Genomic DNA, 17,680 nt, shown 5'->3' with positions numbered 1-17,680 from the left:
AACACTTTACTTAAAGCCTTGATGTAGGCTATAATGCATTGTAAAGGGTTATTAAGGGGTATAATGCATTGTAATTATTCATAGGTCCGGTTTCACAGACGGGGCTTAGCTTAAGCCAGGACTAGGCCTTAGTTAAATTAAGATATTTAAGCAACTTTTACAAAAATGCCTTAGAAGAAAACATTACAGGTGTGCATCTTGAGATCACAGAACAATGACACTGACATATTTTAAGATATGTCAGAGCAAGATATTTTCAGTTGAGACAGCTCAAACATGCATTTTAGTCTGGGACTAGCTTAAGCCTTGTCTGTGAAACCGGGGGTATATGTAGTAAAAGATCTACATTAATTTTACTTGAATTATCATTGTTTGATAAAAGCAGCAATTTGAACAGGATATCCACTGTAGATTTTTGTCATATGAAAGAACAAACATGAATAGTTTGCAACTCAGGGTAGACAAGGTTGATAGTGTTGAATCACACAGGATCAGATGTGAAAGCTTGCAGAAGGAGCCTCTTGCCTGACAAAACTCATATCCTTAAGTCCAAAATGGCCCCTTTTATGATTCATGCAAAACCTCAACAGCCATTTCATGCTTCTCCTATATTTTTACACCTCTGCACATCCAGAGATGACGCGTTCTCACTAGCTGAGATTTGTGAAGAAACTTTGCCACAGATTGTCAGGAGAGAGTTTTTGAGGATGGAGTGTGCTTTCAGTGCCATGCGTAAATTGAGGGAATCTCACTTGGAGCTGAGAGTCCCCAGGGTCCCTCACTAAAACCAGCTCATACACTGATCCAGAGTAGTCAAGTCTCTGCCTGTTTGGTGTCAAGGGAGCTTACAAAACAAGCATTGGCGCTGTGAATTGCAAGTCATCTTGGAATATAAATATTCCTAGTAGTGTCATTCTGTTCTGTATCTGTGCTATCTGCTGACCTTCTTGCTAAATTATCCATCCGTTTTGAGTTTTTTTTTTTTTTTTGCTTAAGACTGAGTTTCCAATACTTAACTGTCTCATAGCTCTATATGGTTCCAGTTTTTTACAACCATAATAGTTATGTCAAACAATTTTCCCTGATCTAATTAATTCTTATTGATCTAATGAATTTTAGAATGATCACAATTTTAGAATGATGTGTCATTACAAAGATCATTCTAAGGAAATATTAGACTATCATTTGTGTGGTGTGTTCCCATAATATACTACCGACATACTTAACGAGATTATTAAGTCACATTATTTGATACATTTTATGTTTAGCATGAAAAATAAAAACTAATTTGCATGTCCCCATTCAACACTATTACACTGGAATTGGTTATAGAATAATAATAATTTTAAAAAGTATCTGTTTTAATCATCTGTTGGTTATGGTTGTGATGTCACATCCTTAATGCTACAGCACAGTACACTGAACTCTTTATTTCAAAAGAGCAAGAGAAATTATGTTTTCCATGATGTGACCCCTTTATAACTCAGGTCCTGGAACAATAGAAATGGTCGTTAGAGGCCTTATATCACACACAGTCTGCTTCCATTTATCAGGCCAGATGTTTTTCAAAGCCAGAGAGCACCATATATTTTCTTGAGTTCGTGGCCATTCTTAGCAGTCTTCACACCTAGAGTGACTTTCATGAGCTGACTGTTCGTATCATTACTGCTCCACAGCGGTTAGTAAAATACATATTAGCTCTGTGATTTTATTAGGCATCAGGTTTTGTTATTGCACAGTGTGTACAGTGTGCCGCTTGGACAAGAGTTTCATGAATGTTAGACATGATTTTATTTTTAATTAGCATTTAAGTTTTAAATGTATATGGATCAAAAACTTTTTTACAAAGGCCTTCTTACTTTCTGTATTTTAAGTATATGATTCTTAATGTTGTGATTGCTTAAAAAACTTTAAAATGCAAGCAACATATGTTAAAACACATTATATAGTAGGCTATATTCAGTGCAAGCTATATTATTGATTTCAAAGCAACAGTTCACCCAAAAATGAAAATTCTGGCATTGTTTACTCATCTAGAAATTCTGTAGAATCTTCACACAAAGGAAAAAAATTAAATTCCTTTTTATTGCAGCTCTCAAATGTCACCCCCCACGATCCACATTCTGACTTGCATGTCACGTTCATCTCCAATACTTGTAAGAAGCAGTGGCGTTTGGTGTCAGTATCGTCAAACGGGCCATGGTGCCTTGGCATGCCATTTTTTAATCTGAATGCAACCCAAATTAGATTTCAGAGCTTTGGCTAATGAGACGATTATGAAAGAAAAACAACTTATCAACTAATCTATATCACACAAACTATCCTCACACAAACCTATTGGAATGGGTTTGGACAGTGAAATTTCCAAGTCATACAGATATTGTGATTCAGAACAAGTGGTCTGATTCTCCTGAGACTGATGGTGACCTGTTGTGCCCAGAGAGATGTATAATTCATAAAGCACTGAACTTTGTCCCAGCCGTGCGCTGTGCAATTTCAATGATTACTGTTACAGTGCTTACTAAGCAGTAATCATACTGCATCATTTGTGCTTTAATGTAATTTTCTGTCATTTAACAACAGGTTTTGCATTTCACTGATGAGTATATTTAGTATGAAAATAGCAATGCCATATCAGCCAAAACAGTGTTGATAATGAAGGATGATAATGAAATGGACTCTCGACTATTAGCTTGCATTAGCTTTTATGTCGCTGCTGCTGTTATTTGCAGATATTATGCTGTTAGTTCTCTTTTGGCATTAAATGATAGCATTTCACACATTTAAATGTCACTGCAACACTGTCATAGCAGTGGGCATCAGCCATCCAGCCTGACACTGAGCTCGTGTCATGACAACAGAGCTATTTCAGAGTCAAAGCAATAATTTTAGTGAGAAAAAAAATAATTGTTGTTCCTGTAAAACATTAAAGTAATTTGGTTCTTTATTGTGAGGTCAGAGGATATTTACTGCACATACTGTACATGCAGTGAATTCTGGTTATATATGCACCGTCAGCAGGAGATCGCGACTCTAATTATCACAAGTGTCTTTGCATTTTCTTTCAGAAGAACCAACAGTTTATGTGAATGACCTTTGAGTGGTTTTTACTCTGATGCTTCTGATTGTAAATGAGATTGTAAAGTGCCCTGATATCTGTCATCCTCAGGTGTGACCATGAAGCTGATGGACGAGGTGGCAGGGATTGTTGCTGCTCGTCATTGCAAGACCAACATTGTAACGGCATCTGTGGACGCCATTAACTTTCATCGTAAGATCAAGAAAGGTAATTAAAAAACACATGCTTCTTTTCATTGTAACATACAGAATATTGTTGGTACATGGTTTCTGATTCTCACAGAAATCTAACAGACATCTTTATGAAAGGAAAGCCAAACTTACTTCATGTAATTTCCAAAAAGTGGTCTTCAGTTGTGATGAGTTAAAGACAGACAGTTTTTTAGCATGGGTTGTAAATAGATTAGTGGAAAGTTGCATGCATGACGCATTGCTTAATACTACTATTGTTTGCCAAACATAGAGTCTGAATTGTCATCAATAGTTCAACTGGACCGCTAGGCAATTCTAATGATTTTTTTCTCAGTTCTTGTTTTGTAAAAGATGGGCAGTTGAAAGACATTTATAATTTATGTAGATTTATATGTATCATTTATTATACTGCTGCACATTACTCTATTAGAACTTGTTGCATTCCAGGTCAGATCTGGGATATACAGTATATAACTAATATTCCCTCTAATTTTTTTTTTTTTTGCTGAGCAAAAAATGTCCCTATTGGGTGGATATTTCGGCCACCTGAGCAAAAATATTCTTTATACCAGGCCTGTCCAGCACACACAAAAAATTGTGTAACTTTTAACTGTAATGTGCTATTTATATTTGATTTGACCGTTGATGTAGCCTAACTAAATTATGCACATTTTAGGTTACCTGAGAAAACATTTTTACAGTGCTGTGTTACCTAGAAATTCTATTTAAAAATCATTTAAAAAAATCTCACACAAAGGAGTTCAATTCTTTATAATATAATTAGGGCTGACGATCTATTAAAATTTTTAATCTGATTAATCACATCCTTTTTCTGTGATTAATCGCACACTTCATGAAATTAAGCATAGACCATTTATCTTGTTTCAAATGTTTATTTTGTCATCATTTGCATTATCGTGAATGTGTGTGGAAACAACGTGAATGTACGGAAATGTCTGTGCCTGTGCATAAATACAATGTGTGACCAGTGCGTCAAGAGCACTCATACACACATGTATTATAACGGACTCACGCGGCGATTAATCGCACACTTCATGAAATTAAGCATAGACCATTTATCTTGTTTCAAATGTTTATTTTGTCATCATTTGCTATATCCAGCAAAGTAAACCAAAAGATTGAAGGGTGATTCTCAAAAATCTATATTTTCTGCAAGCTTTTTTCAAGATAAATTTAGATGTCTTTCCAAAAAAGGACACCAAATAACCAAATGATATAAGGAGCCCATATAAGCACATATGAAAGAAAAAAAAAAAAGAATTTTATAGTATATAGTGCAGTGCAACAGCAAAGAGCTTTTTTACACTTTAGAGAAGCCAAGTTGCGATACCGAACAGGACCACATGGAGATGCCAAAAAAAAACGAAACTAACCGCCTGCTGACTGCATATATCTACTACAGTACACGGATCCATTCCGTATAACTAAACACCCTAAATATAATATAATATAATATAATATAATATAATATAATAAAAAAGCTAATATTTTCAATAAATATTTTCTAAAAACGTGAACATATGAATTATTTTACAGTTATCTAAACATCCCCATATTGGCTAGTAGAGTTTGCACACTACTGTAAATGTCTTGGAGCTTTGTTACTGTTCTGTGCTCATCATCCTCTATTTCCACCACTTAATCAAGCCACTCTTCTTTAAGCATGATGTTTTATTTCACATGTCACTGTGTTCGCGTAGGCTCTTGTGTTGAGTTATTTCGTCCGCAACCATTGCAGTATTCAATTTCTACAGCGACGGATTTGGCACACATCATTCTCTTTCTATGAAACCTGTAAACCGCATTTACCGGTTCTTTCTCTATAGCTACACCAACTCTATAATGGTTTGTCTGAGCATTGCAATTATTTCGCACTTAACTAGACTTCAATTTCATGGCTTTCCCAACTTATTTTTGCGTATGTCCTGTGCGCGGCATATTATTTCTTCTGCGCGGTCGCGACAAATGAAGGCTGTGCACGCGCGCAGCTTAGAGGGAACATTGTTGAGATCAGTTAGCATTTTTTTTACAAACCTTTTAAACAATATGTATGAAACAAACTCTGATGCATTTGATTTTATTTGCTTTTAAAAAGAATTTGTTAATAGCTCACCCAAAAATGATCATCATTTACTCACTCTCATACTCTTCAAAACTCAAGCGATACTTTCTTCTGTGGAACACAACAGTTTGTTTCTGTCACAGTTGTGTGGGAGAGATATAAGGGCACTCTAACACAGTTTTTAGATCGGGAAGAAGGAGGCGGGAACCGGCGCCGGCCTCGCTCCATTCCCACGGCTCTCGGCCCCGCCCCCACTCGTCACATGCACAATGAAGAAGATAGTTTAAGCAGTCCTTTTAATAGTAATCCACAGGAGAACAGATACCAACACATAGTATAAGCTAACATCAATAACCAACCAGGGATAGAACTAAAGAGGGAGCTTAAATAAAAAGACTAATGAGGAGAAGACAGGTGCAGGTGATTAACAACTAAGGGAACACATGAGGAACTGAATGGGGCAGGAGAGAGAGAACTGACTAAAACACAACAAAAGGCTCATAACTGTGACAGTACTCCCCCCTCCCGGAAGGCGTGACCTCACGCCGCAAATGGACCAACTGCGGAGGGACGGCAAAGTCTCAGGAGGAGGATGATGAGCAGGCAAAAGGCTGGTAACAGAGAGGACAGAAGGGACCAGGGAGGAGCAGACGGAGGGAGGAGCCAGGAGTAGGAGGAGCAAGGCAAGTCCCAGAGCGCAGCCAGGAAGGCGGTGGAGCTGATAGAGGGAGGAGCCATGGTGGAGGAAGGGCTGACGACTTCAGGGGGCTGACTGATGGAGGCGGAGCCAGTGGTAATGGAGCTGAGGGTGGAGATGGAGAGCCAAAGTGCCAAGGCGACGCTGAGGATCCGGAGGGACATGGCGAAGCCGACGGTTCAGGAGACCGAGGCATAGGCAGGGATCCGGAAGGCCACGGTGGAACCGGAGCGACAGAGGACCAAGGCGGAGCTGGAGGAAGGGAGGAGCCCAACAGAGCCAGAGGGATGGAGGGACGAGGCGAAGCCAGAGGAGTGTAGTCCTGAGGCGTGGGCAGGTCGACGACCGACCAAGGCGAAGCTGGTGGACTGACGGGCCATGGTGGAGATGAGGGAGCTAGGAGCCAAGCGGGAGCTGATGGGCTGACGGGCCGAGGTGGAATCTGGGTGCACAAGAGCATCATAGACAAAAGAGCCGCGGTGATGAGCATCTGAGGAGGAACCGGAAATCCTGAGGCCAGAGGCTGAGGCGGTGGGACCGAGGATGAAGGCGGAGCCGGGGGGAAGGAGGAGCTAGCCGAAGCCGCAGGTGCAGGCAGGTCGACAACTGACCAAGGCGGAGCCGGAGGGACAACCGACCAAGGCGAAGCTGGTGGACTGACGGGCCATGGTGGAGATGAGGGAGCTAGGAGTCAAGCTGGAGCTGATGGGCTGACGGGCCGAGGTGGAGTCTGGGTCTCTGACGTTTGAGGTGGAGACCAGGGATCCTCCAACCATGAAGGAACTGGAGACTGACAGGCCCGCTGTTAATCCCCACCACAGATAGCAAGCTGAGGATGAGCTGAGGGACTGACAGGAGTCAGCGAAGGTGAGACTGAGGAGCCAAGGTGATAGAGGAGCGGAGGTGGGAGAGGGATGCTGGGTGGGAGTTCATGACAGTCAGGGGGTTCTGGGATGGTGTATGCTACCCACACTCACCAAATAACGACTCCCAGTGCCAGAAGCACTATGGACAGGGGAACGACCTCTGTGGGTGTGACAGGACAGACAGATAGTTCAGGGCAGACAGACAGTTCGGGCACAACCTCCATGGTCGTGATGGGGCAGACAGATGATGACGGCGGAAGAAGAATAGGCATCTCTGCATATATATCCATAGTTTCCTCTGAGCTCACCCTCAGCAGTGGAACAGGCTTTCCTCCGCGTCCTTGATCTCCACTGTATCATCCACCGTCACGTGCATTTTTGCTGGCTCTTGCACCTGATCAGACGATCGACGAGGCTCTGGCTCCGGGGTGATCCTTAGCTCTGTCACTCTTGGTGATGGCTCGTCGGTCGCGGCAGGCTTTGGCTCTCCGTCTGTGGTGGGCTCTGGCTGATGCTCTGCGCAGTGGGGTGATGGTTGGCTGGGCTCGGGTTCCGGAGTGGGGCTGGTGAAACCCTCGTCAACTGGGCTGATGGTGAACATTGAATTGCAGCTCACCAGCACACACTCCACAAATTTGGCAAAATCCCCCCCGAGGACCATACCCAGACAACTTAGCCTGTGTAGCGGTGTTGAGGCTTGCCTTATATAAGGTACACAGGCAGTCGTCAGGGTAATGTGTGAAGTTGGCGATTTCCACAAAAATTCGTGTGTGGATTTTTTTGTGGAACTCGAGGGTAAGCTCCCCCTGCTCAAGACAGAGGAGGAGAATGTATGGAGTGTCCATAATGGCAAAAAAAAGAGAAAAGAAATGAAAACAAACAAGCAGGGATACGTAAAACATACTTTTTTTGGGGTCGGTTATTCTGTCACGGTTGTGTGGGAGAGATATAAGCACACGACGAAGAAGATTAAACAGTCCTTTTAATAGTAATCCACAGGAGAACAGGTATACCAACACACAGCATGAGCTAACATCAATAAGCGACAAGGGATAGAACTAAAGAGGGAGCTTAAATAATGAGACTAATGAGGGGAAGACAGGTGTAGGTGATTTACAACTAAGGGAACACATGAGAAACTGATAGAAACTGAATGGGGCAGGAGTGAGAGAACTGACTAAAACACAACAAAAGGTCCATAACTGTGACAGTTTCCTTTCCAAGATGTCAAAAATTCTGTTTTTATGAGTGTAACATTAGAACAATCTATCGGCATAATACAGAATCTAGGATTTTTAGTTGATGTTGTTGATGATTTAGAAGACATTTTTAGAAGAACATTTGTTTGTCTATGGCAAGCCGTTTTGACTTTTATTCATTCTCAGTCAAAATGGCTTGCCATAGTTTGTCATGTCGTCATCCTATTAGTACATTTTGCTTGTATTGTACTCTATGTAACATAGAATGGAAGAAATCAACAGCCTCATTGATCTTCAGTGTATATACTGTACAATGGATGACACTGTGGCTACGCATAATTTCACCAAAGCAGAGACTCTTCATCCTTCCTCTAAAATAAACTGAGAGCTTGACTCAGCCTCCTTCACAACACATGAATTCTTGAGGTTTACTATTCTTTCATATTAAATGACTGAGCAAAAATGAATTATTCATTCCATTAATTATTATGCTTATTACTTTCTCCATTCATTCATTACTCATCGGACACATTCATGTTTGCATACTCTAAAACTTTTTCATGTGCTAATTCTATGAGACTTGACAAACGAGCCAATGTTCTGTTATAAAGGTGTGAAAATATACAAAAAGCAAATTCTTTCTAGTGTCCCAAAACCTTGCTCGAAATCATTCTTCTCATTTTAAAATACTTTCAGAGCCATTGTGTCTTTCTGACATGAACTTGGTAAAGCTTTCAGGATTTTGAATTATTCAGTTTTCTCAGTCTTATTTCAGCGGCAGCTACTTTGGTTGGATTTTTAACTCTTTATAGTGTTAATTTCTACATCAGTACCATCACCAAACATAATTGAAACAATAATAAAAAAGCGTCTGCAGTTAGCAGGGAGAACAAATAGTCCCAAACTAAACTCTGCCTGACTGGTCAAATGTTCAGTCGGAAAGAGCAGTGATCTGATGCCACACAGTCTGCGTAGTTCTCTGGAAGAGGAAATGGTTGTGTAAATGTTAATTCTGTCAGAAAGAAGCAGTGAACAGGGAGTATAGTCCTGTGGTGCATGCTTACTGGCAGTGTTGAGGAGTTACTTTTTATGGAAAGTAATGCATTATGTTACTTTTGTGTTACTTTTTCTCATCTGGGCTGGACTTACTTGTTTGTTTTTAATATAAAAACTTTCTATTTTTGGCAAAAGTAAAAGTGGTTTCACTTGAAAAGTGAAATGAGTAAAGGACACAGCTCAAACAAACCTTTCTGCTGTGCTGCCATTCTGGATTGCATGAAGAATAGGACGCAGGAGAAGAAGTTCAATACTCTTAATATAGCAATGAAAAACAAATGTGCTGTTAACTAATGTCATTTTTTGCTTATTAGTATGGTTGAACTGGATTATTTGGATTAATTGGGTATTTGTGTTACTGGTCACACTTTAGTTTAGGGTCCACTTCTCAGTGTTAACAAACTGATAACTACTACTTTTGCCTCAGTAAACTCCTAATTTGCTGCTTTTTAAGGAAGTTGTTTAGTTTAGGTATGGGGTTGGATTAAGGGATCTAAAATATGGTCATGAAGAATAAGGCATTAATATGTGCTGTATAAGTACTAATAAACTAGTAATATGCATGCTAATAAGCAACTAGTTAATAGTGAGAATTGCCCACTAAACTAAAGTGTTACTGTGTTATTTAACATAATTTAATTATTGCAGGTTTGTGTCCTCTTCTGAGTTTGCTTTTCACTGTTTTCATTTATTTTGAGGAATTCTGAATCTGTTTTTTTTTGTGCAAGTGAGATAAGTAAATGCATGTTCACATTTAGTTGAGAACTACAGTGAGCATCATGTTCACACAGCTCACACAACGCCTCTGCACTCACTCCCGATTTCTCACAATGGGAAAGCAAAGTAACTGGCATTACTTATTTGAAAAAAAGTAACTCAGATATTTTCTTGTAAATTAAAAAGTATTGCATTACTTGAAAAAAGTAATCTGATTATATAACAAAATTACCCCCAACACTGCTTACTGGAGTCCAGACAGTATGTCACGCCCCTGGACTCTTTGTGTTGTGTTTTCCCTCCCAGGTGTGCTGTGTTCCCTTTAATTAGTCATTCCTTGCACCTGTGTTTTCCCAATCACCCAGTGTTTAAAAGCCCCAGTCCTTTCAGTTAGTGTGTGTCGGTCCTCGAACGTCATTCCATGTGTTCCTGTGTCTCCTATGTTCCCCGTGTGATCATTAAAGACTGTGAATTGAAGTATTTCCGTGTTTCCTCGTTCCTCGCTCCTTGCCTCCCGAGAATTGTGACACAGTAACAGCAGTTTTAGCTGTTGATGGTTTATTAGTAACACTGCGGCATGTTTCAAAGGAATAGTTCACTCAAAAATTATTTTATTTACTCCACATGTCTTTCCGAACTGGTATTCTGTTATTTTTCTGTTAATTTAAAACGCCTTACAGAAACAATTTAAAGGGGTCATATGATGCGATTTCATGTTTTCCTTTGTCTTTGGAGTGTTAAAAGCTGTTCGTGCATACAGAAGATCCGTAAAGTTGCAAAGATTAAAGTCTCAAACCCTAAGAGATATTCTTTATAAAAGTGAATGCTCAGCCACGCCCTCCTAAAACACCTCGTTCAAACACGCCCCACATGTCTACGTCACTGTGTGGGAAGATTTGCATAACACCGCCCATATGTATACGCAAAGAAAGAAGGAGTAACTTTTATTCTCGCTGTAGTATTGTTGTTGCAGCCGCCGCCATGTCAAAGGCGGGGCATAGAGGAGAAACAATAATGTACAGTATGTGGAAAATAATGTGTTTTTTTAACCTTAAACCGCGTAAACACATTGCATTACACCAAATACACAAAATAATGTTCTTTTTAGCAACGTCATATGACCCCTTTAGTTTCTTATTCATTTTATTTCTTATTGAATGTATTTTTCACTTTGTAGAATTGAGGTTTTCCTCTTATTGTTTGCTGGCTGGATGGAAGGAAGGGTGGTTTGTGTGACTAGGATATAGATTTTCTGTTTCTGCTGTGTAAGGGAATGAGCGTGTTGACTGCCTGTGGTGATGCACAGGGTTGATTTTTTCCAGATGTCCTGGTTGCTGTATATCAAACATAAGCATCCCTTCCTGGAATCAGTGAACTTAAGTTAGGTCAGCCTTAATGGTTTAATGGCTTTAATGGCTGTAATGGTTAGGTCAACTTTGTGGGATGCTTTAAACTTGTCTTACACTGTTCCTGGCACCCTTTTATAAACGTCATAAGTGGGACTATTCATGCCCTGCCGCTCTGTACTGAGACAACCACATGCAGGCATTTTACATTCTCTGGTAAAGACAAAACATGTAATTAAACATCCCAGATTTTCCCTCTGGTATCTAACGTTACAACTCCCACTCTATACAGTATATATAAAATAACAGTTCACTATGGGAGCTGCACAGTGATGTGGTAAACAAGTGTTTTACATCATAGCATTGTGGATTTTAGCACATCTATATGCTCTATAGATTATATCCACTGATGTGGATGTCAGAACACTCTTCTGTTTATCAGCAGGTTAATCAGCTACAGTTATTACTGCTGATGCTGACAATCAGTATTTTGGTATTTATTAAGACTAGGCTGACTACAAAACAAACAAACAAAATTCAGTGCAGCATTCAGTATTATTTTTTTATTCTTTTGACAAATACCTTTAAAATTATGAGATGAAAACTTGAAAAAGTTACAAAAAGTATTCACTGTACCTTCCTGATTTCCTCTTTTATTGCATATTTCTCTCACTCAGTGGTTTTTTGTGAGCAGATGAAATAGTTTATATTGGGCAAGGACATATGAGCAATGACTGCCAGTGACAAGTACTATCTTGTTCATTAAATGTTATGCATGCTATATAAGATACATTTAGCAAGTGCTATGCTAGCTGTTAATTTGTGCTGAAATAGTTGGTTCCAAAAGTCATTTGTCTTGAAAGTAAGAGATCAACATACTTTAGTTGGTTATTTAGGAGAATAAACAAGGACAAGCTGTTGTACTGTTGAGTTTAAAATGCATGCATTGAACCTTTCTATCAGAGAAAAGTAGTCATTACAAGACTTCTACAGTGTCACAAAGACAAAATGGCTTAAAAAAGCTGTTGAGATAAATGAATCTGAAAGGTTACAAACTATTTATAAGGTCCTTTGACACTGAACCAAATGGTGGCTATGTTGCTTCTCAAATGAGAAGACTCTGAAAACTAGTGAATATTCCCAGAAGTGGCTGACCAGCTCAAATTTCTCCAAGGGCACAACAACAATACCTAATTTGGGAAGTCAAATTCCAGAAAAGCTTTCAAAGAACTACAGATATTTCTTTCATCTCTGTCGAGATTATAGGCAGGACCTGGAGACCACAGTTCTCGAAGTCCAACCAGTCTGTCACAGTTTGAGCAGTTCAGCTTTAGGCTTATTTACAATTGCACATGATGTTTAGTTAGTTACAGCACTAGCCTACACCTGGATGTTGACTTTTTTTAAGGTGACATGACAGTGTTAACTACAAAGAACTAACTTGATATTAAAATAATGCAATTTTCTTTACATAGTTTCCCTTCATTCTATATATATATATATATATATATATATAGTAATAAAGAATATCATGATGAGTGTTATGACCTGAATCAACATATGTTTAAATGAAGACACAGGTTTAAATATCTAGGCTTTGTTGAAGCATAATTCAAATTCAAATAATTATTTGGTTTAACAAAAACAGACTTCTGTTTTCATTTTCTCCTTTAGTGTTAACCTTTAAAATTATTGGCAAACTTTACTAAAAATGAATCTTATCTAAAATAAATAAATAAATCAAATTAATTCTCCAGGACTAAACTCCCTGACTAACACAAACCAGGAGAACAATACAACAAAACTAAGGAAAACTGAAGAAAACAGGAAATACATCAAGGAGCGTAGTCTAAGAATCAGAGCTAGATGTTAAATAAACATAGCATAAGAAAATCTAAATAATAATTCAGCTCACTCAATAGCTCTGTACTTCAGCAAGGCTTGCCACACAGGAGATTTCATCATGCTATTTTATTTTAACGAAAAGGATGGAATGTGAGATTTGGGAGCAGAATAGAAATATTGAATACTCAAAAAAACGGATTTATTTATTTATTTATAGATTATGTATGTCTGGTATTCTAGGCCAACTGTTAATTTTTCCTGAGAGATCAGATGAATTGACCGGAAAGACTGTGAAGGAACGATAGAACAAAATAATATATCTGCCCTCAGGCTCTGTTTCCATGGAAATAAAGATTAGACGTATACAGTACATCAAAGAAGGCAGGGAATGGACCTAACAATTTCAACCATCCTCTTTTTCTCACCCTTGTTCTAAATGACAAATTGCTACGAATGCTTTTTAAATGGGCAAGATCCACTTTTCTACACTGTAACTAGAAATTCAGAGTCCCCAGGTCTTATTAAGGCATTCTGCATCTACCTCAGGGCTCCATTAAATGCTTAAAGGTACATTTAAGCATTCTTTTTTCCTAGAATCCATTAAGGGTATGTGGTATATAAGGGATAATGAGGTCTGTCCATTTCTGGAGTGTGTTTAATAGAGGCTGGTGTCAAACCTGCATCACTGAGAGGGCCAGTCAAAAGAAAAAAATAAGTAAAAAAGTGAGTAAGTGATGCTTTAAAAAAAAAAAACCTTGATTAATCAGATCAAAGTCGTTGGATAGGGAGTCCCCAGGTCTTATTAAGGCATTCTGCATCTACCTCAGGGCTCCATTAAATGCTTAAAGGTACATTTAAGCATTCTTTTTTCCTAGAATCCATTAAGGGTATGTGGTATATAAGGGATAATGAGGTCTGTCCATTTCTGGAGTGTGTTTAATAGAGGCTGGTGTCAAACCTGCATCACTGAGAGGGCCAGTCAAAAGAAAAAAATAAGTAAAAAAGTGAGTAAGTGATGCTTTAAAAAAAAAAACTTGATTAATCAGATCAAAGTCATTGGATAGGTTATATATAATTGTTTGTTTGGAGGAGGCTGCAAGTGACACATGGTCGCCCCACCCACAACCAGCCTTCTGCACATTCATGCGGCCTCATTAATTCTGTCATTCTCCATACGGACTGGAAACTTTTTATCTTTATTTTGTGTTACTTATGAGCTTTACACAAAGTTACAAGTAAAGTGTACAAGTTGCACAATACATTACATGAGTGGTTGCCTACTGAGAGCAACCCAAGAGCTCATTCTGATCTGATCATGAACTAGTCTGGTTCAGACAGCAGATAAATAATACTAAATGCAATACTAAATGCAAAAAAAAAATAAAAATGCAACCATATAATTGTGAATACTTAGAGAAGCAAAACAATATCGGTTAAAGACAGAAGGTAGTTCATTATTTTGGTGCAAATTCATCTGTCACTTGGTAGAATCTAGACGAATTAGACAGGAGTCAGCATCAACAGGTTGTGTGACATGCACTCAATCCTCAAAAACCATGACTTTACAAGTTAAAGGAAAATATGAAGAGTCCCTCCCTCTGGACAGCATGCCAAATATGCTACTAATTGCTCAATCATATTACATGTTAGTGCGAACTCGTGAAATGCTGTTTATCGCGTTTTGGAACCAAACTCTTCATATGGACCAGTCCACATTAATAGCGGTTGATCCATAAATCTGGAGCTATTGGACCTATGCAGACAATCTAATGTTAATCAAATTACAGGCATTGGAAGGCCTGTAAATGGTTGAAATTGAAAAGAGATATTAGGCAGCAGTTCCCAACCAACTTTGGTTAACCCTTGTGTGGTCTTCGGTCACTTCTGACCGGAGAATTTTACATTTTGAATTTTAAAAAATCGTAGAAAATCTGGCTTCACCAGAATGGTACGAAACTTGGTGACTTTTATGGCACTTGGTATGTGAACACAAAAGAATTGAGGGCATGATTCGAAAAAGCTAAGTGCTCATAAAAAAAAGTAGTCACACTCATGGTCTTCGGTCAGAAATGACCGACCATAGGAAATGAATGAATGAATGGGGAAAAAAAATCGAAAATACAGAAAATGTTTGTGTGTACAATCTATAAATCCCCCACAATGCAGAAAAAAATTGCACAGCAATTTGTGAAACTCTAAAACATCTAGAGTGCCAAGTCAACACACCAACTCACACACGCGCAGACACACACTTGAACACACACACACACACCTATGAACTGGTGTGACTGTAACACTGCAACTATGTAAAATAAAATCAATAATTCAACTACAATGCAGTAAAAAGTGGACAGCAAGGAAGGAGTTACACTCTAAAACATCAAGAGTGTAAAACAGATACATCTACGCACACACATTTTAACAATTTATTTAAGTCCACTTAAAATAAATAACTGCAGGGACATAAATATTGTAGATGCAGTTATATACATGTACAAAATCATGGACCAATGGCATGCAACAGGTCTTCACAATATTAAGCATATCACTCAGTTGGGTATAAATAACAGTGTCTCTGCCATATATGACGGCTGCCTATGATAGAGGACAAAGCACAGTACTTTGCTAGCCGTTTAGCCCTCTTTTTGGGCATCCCAAGTTGTTGAAGCCCTCTTACAACCAGCCTGTGTGTGTGTCCTAAGCTGCCAAATATAAAAACAAGTAATCGGCCTCTATAACCTATCTCTGAAATAGTATTTAGGAGTGGTTGATATTTAATGACTTTAGTCATGAAAGCTTCCTCCATACTAGAGTCAAAGGTGCATGCAACCTCCAAAACAAACACCTCTCTACACTCCTCATTAATCACAACAACATCTGGTGTATTAGCAGACAGGCATGAAAAGATTTCAGAGGTACTACTACAATATTGAAACATAGATGATTTTACACAAGAATGTTTGTATATTCTTACTAAAGGTGGTAAATGGTTTGATATGTCTTTCACTATCAGGTCCACTATTCTGTCGTGGCGTGCTATGTACATTCCCTTGTAAGCATGGCAGCCGTTCAGGATATGTGGCAATGTTTCAGTGATCTGTTCTGTAGTGTGATGCAAACAGTGAGGAACCTGAGTTGTAGGAAACCAGATAGAAAGGTTGAGTCTAGTAGGAAGAACTTGTAATCTGGCTTTTACTGTGAAAATGGCAATGTTCTCACTGAGTGCAGTATTATTGAGAAATGAGTAAGAAACAGAATGATCAGCAGAGGGAAGACATGCAAGTTTTCCCTGAAGGTTCAGTCCAGTCCGGTGTTGTTTTTGGTGATACTGATGTAAATCCATGAGAGTTCGCCTGGCACCTGCGGATGTTAGCGGGTGGCTATATCCACCGAATGTGGCTGTTGCGCTGACATAAGTCTGGAGGTCAGTGATGGTATCCTCCGAGACTCTCACACTCTCAGAGTCAGACCGGGCCCACTCCAGTGATACTCCAGTTCTTACACAGAGATCATGCAGGTCCAGCCAGTCTGACCAGACACCAAAACCAGCAGAGTGGGTATCAAGTTTCCCGCTGGGTTTTCTTTTGAAACCAAGGAAGTGGGGCTCTAACTCCCTGGATAATGGCACCTTGCTTCTCCTGAGGTCCAGGAACAGGGACGATCGAGCCAACTCCCTAACATCTTTGTCATCATTATTCAGCATGTTCAGATGGTGGGAAATCCGCATGCTGGTATAAATCCATACCTGGCACCTGCGGATGTTAGCGGGTGGCTATATCCACCGAATGTGGCTGTTGCGCTGACATAAGTCTGGAGGTCAGTGATGGTATCCTCCGAGACTCTCACACTCTCAGAGTCAGACCGGGCCCACTCCAGTGATACTCGTCCAGCCTGCATGTGAACTCTGACAAGATGATGTCTACTTGCTCTTTCCATTCTCCTGCAATATTAATTTTATGTCCAAGATAAGTGTATGTCCCATGAAAAGTATATACATGTATAGGTTTTGTTGCTACTGTAAACACTGGACATTTATCAGATTTTGAGCGGTACCACCTGTTCCCTCCACTCCTCCTCTCATACAGAACAGTACATTTTGTGTCCTTAATCTCCAGGCCTGACCATTTCAGAAAAGAATCTGTTCTGGCTAGCATGTTTTTAATTACGCTCTCTTCTCTGGACTTCTCTTACTTACACACACTCACAGACACACACATACAGAATTATACTCAAATGAGTTGGTATGGCTATAACCATATAGCCAAAATGAGTCAGAAGACTGAAATAAGAGGTTAAAATCAGATCAGACCCAGAAGAATTAAGCTCTGATAAAGCATTCCTGTTAATTGTTGTTACATTTTTAAAGAATTGTAATGTTTTGTGTAACAAAATGCTTTCTGTGTTCAGATTTGAATGTAGTAATAATAATGCAAAAACCTACACCTCAAATCAACATTTAAAACAACAAAAAATATAAACCTTGACAAAAAGTAGTCTTTGAGAATGCCTTAATATACATTTAAATCCACAACCTAATAAAAGTAAACAATTATGTATAAAAACAACTAGGGAATTCACAAGCCTCTCTATAGAGTCCTATA

At 39.1% G+C, this 17,680-nt stretch overlaps 1 protein-coding gene across 4 annotated transcripts in view; it reads left to right on the top strand.

The window, feature by feature from the left end:
* The window catches only part of LOC107754737 (cytosolic acyl coenzyme A thioester hydrolase-like), a 93,074-nt gene that overhangs the window by 57,173 nt on the left and 18,221 nt on the right, over positions 1-17,680 (top strand). For all 4 annotated transcript variants that reach the window (XM_016571305.1, XM_016571302.1, XM_016571303.1 and 1 more), the window contains one exon: positions 3,170-3,286. In XM_016571305.1, coding sequence (XP_016426791.1) covers positions 3,170-3,286 — 117 coding nt within the window. The remainder of the gene's footprint in view (positions 1-3,169; positions 3,287-17,680) is intronic.

Source organism: Sinocyclocheilus rhinocerous, unplaced genomic scaffold, assembly GCF_001515625.1.
Source record: "Sinocyclocheilus rhinocerous isolate Xijiao unplaced genomic scaffold, SAMN03320098_v1.1 scaffold4580, whole genome shotgun sequence".
NCBI classification, from domain to species: Eukaryota; Metazoa; Chordata; class Actinopteri; order Cypriniformes; family Cyprinidae; genus Sinocyclocheilus; species Sinocyclocheilus rhinocerous.
Note: the sequence above shows the minus strand (reverse complement) of the source record. Positions and strands in the feature narration are given on the sequence as shown.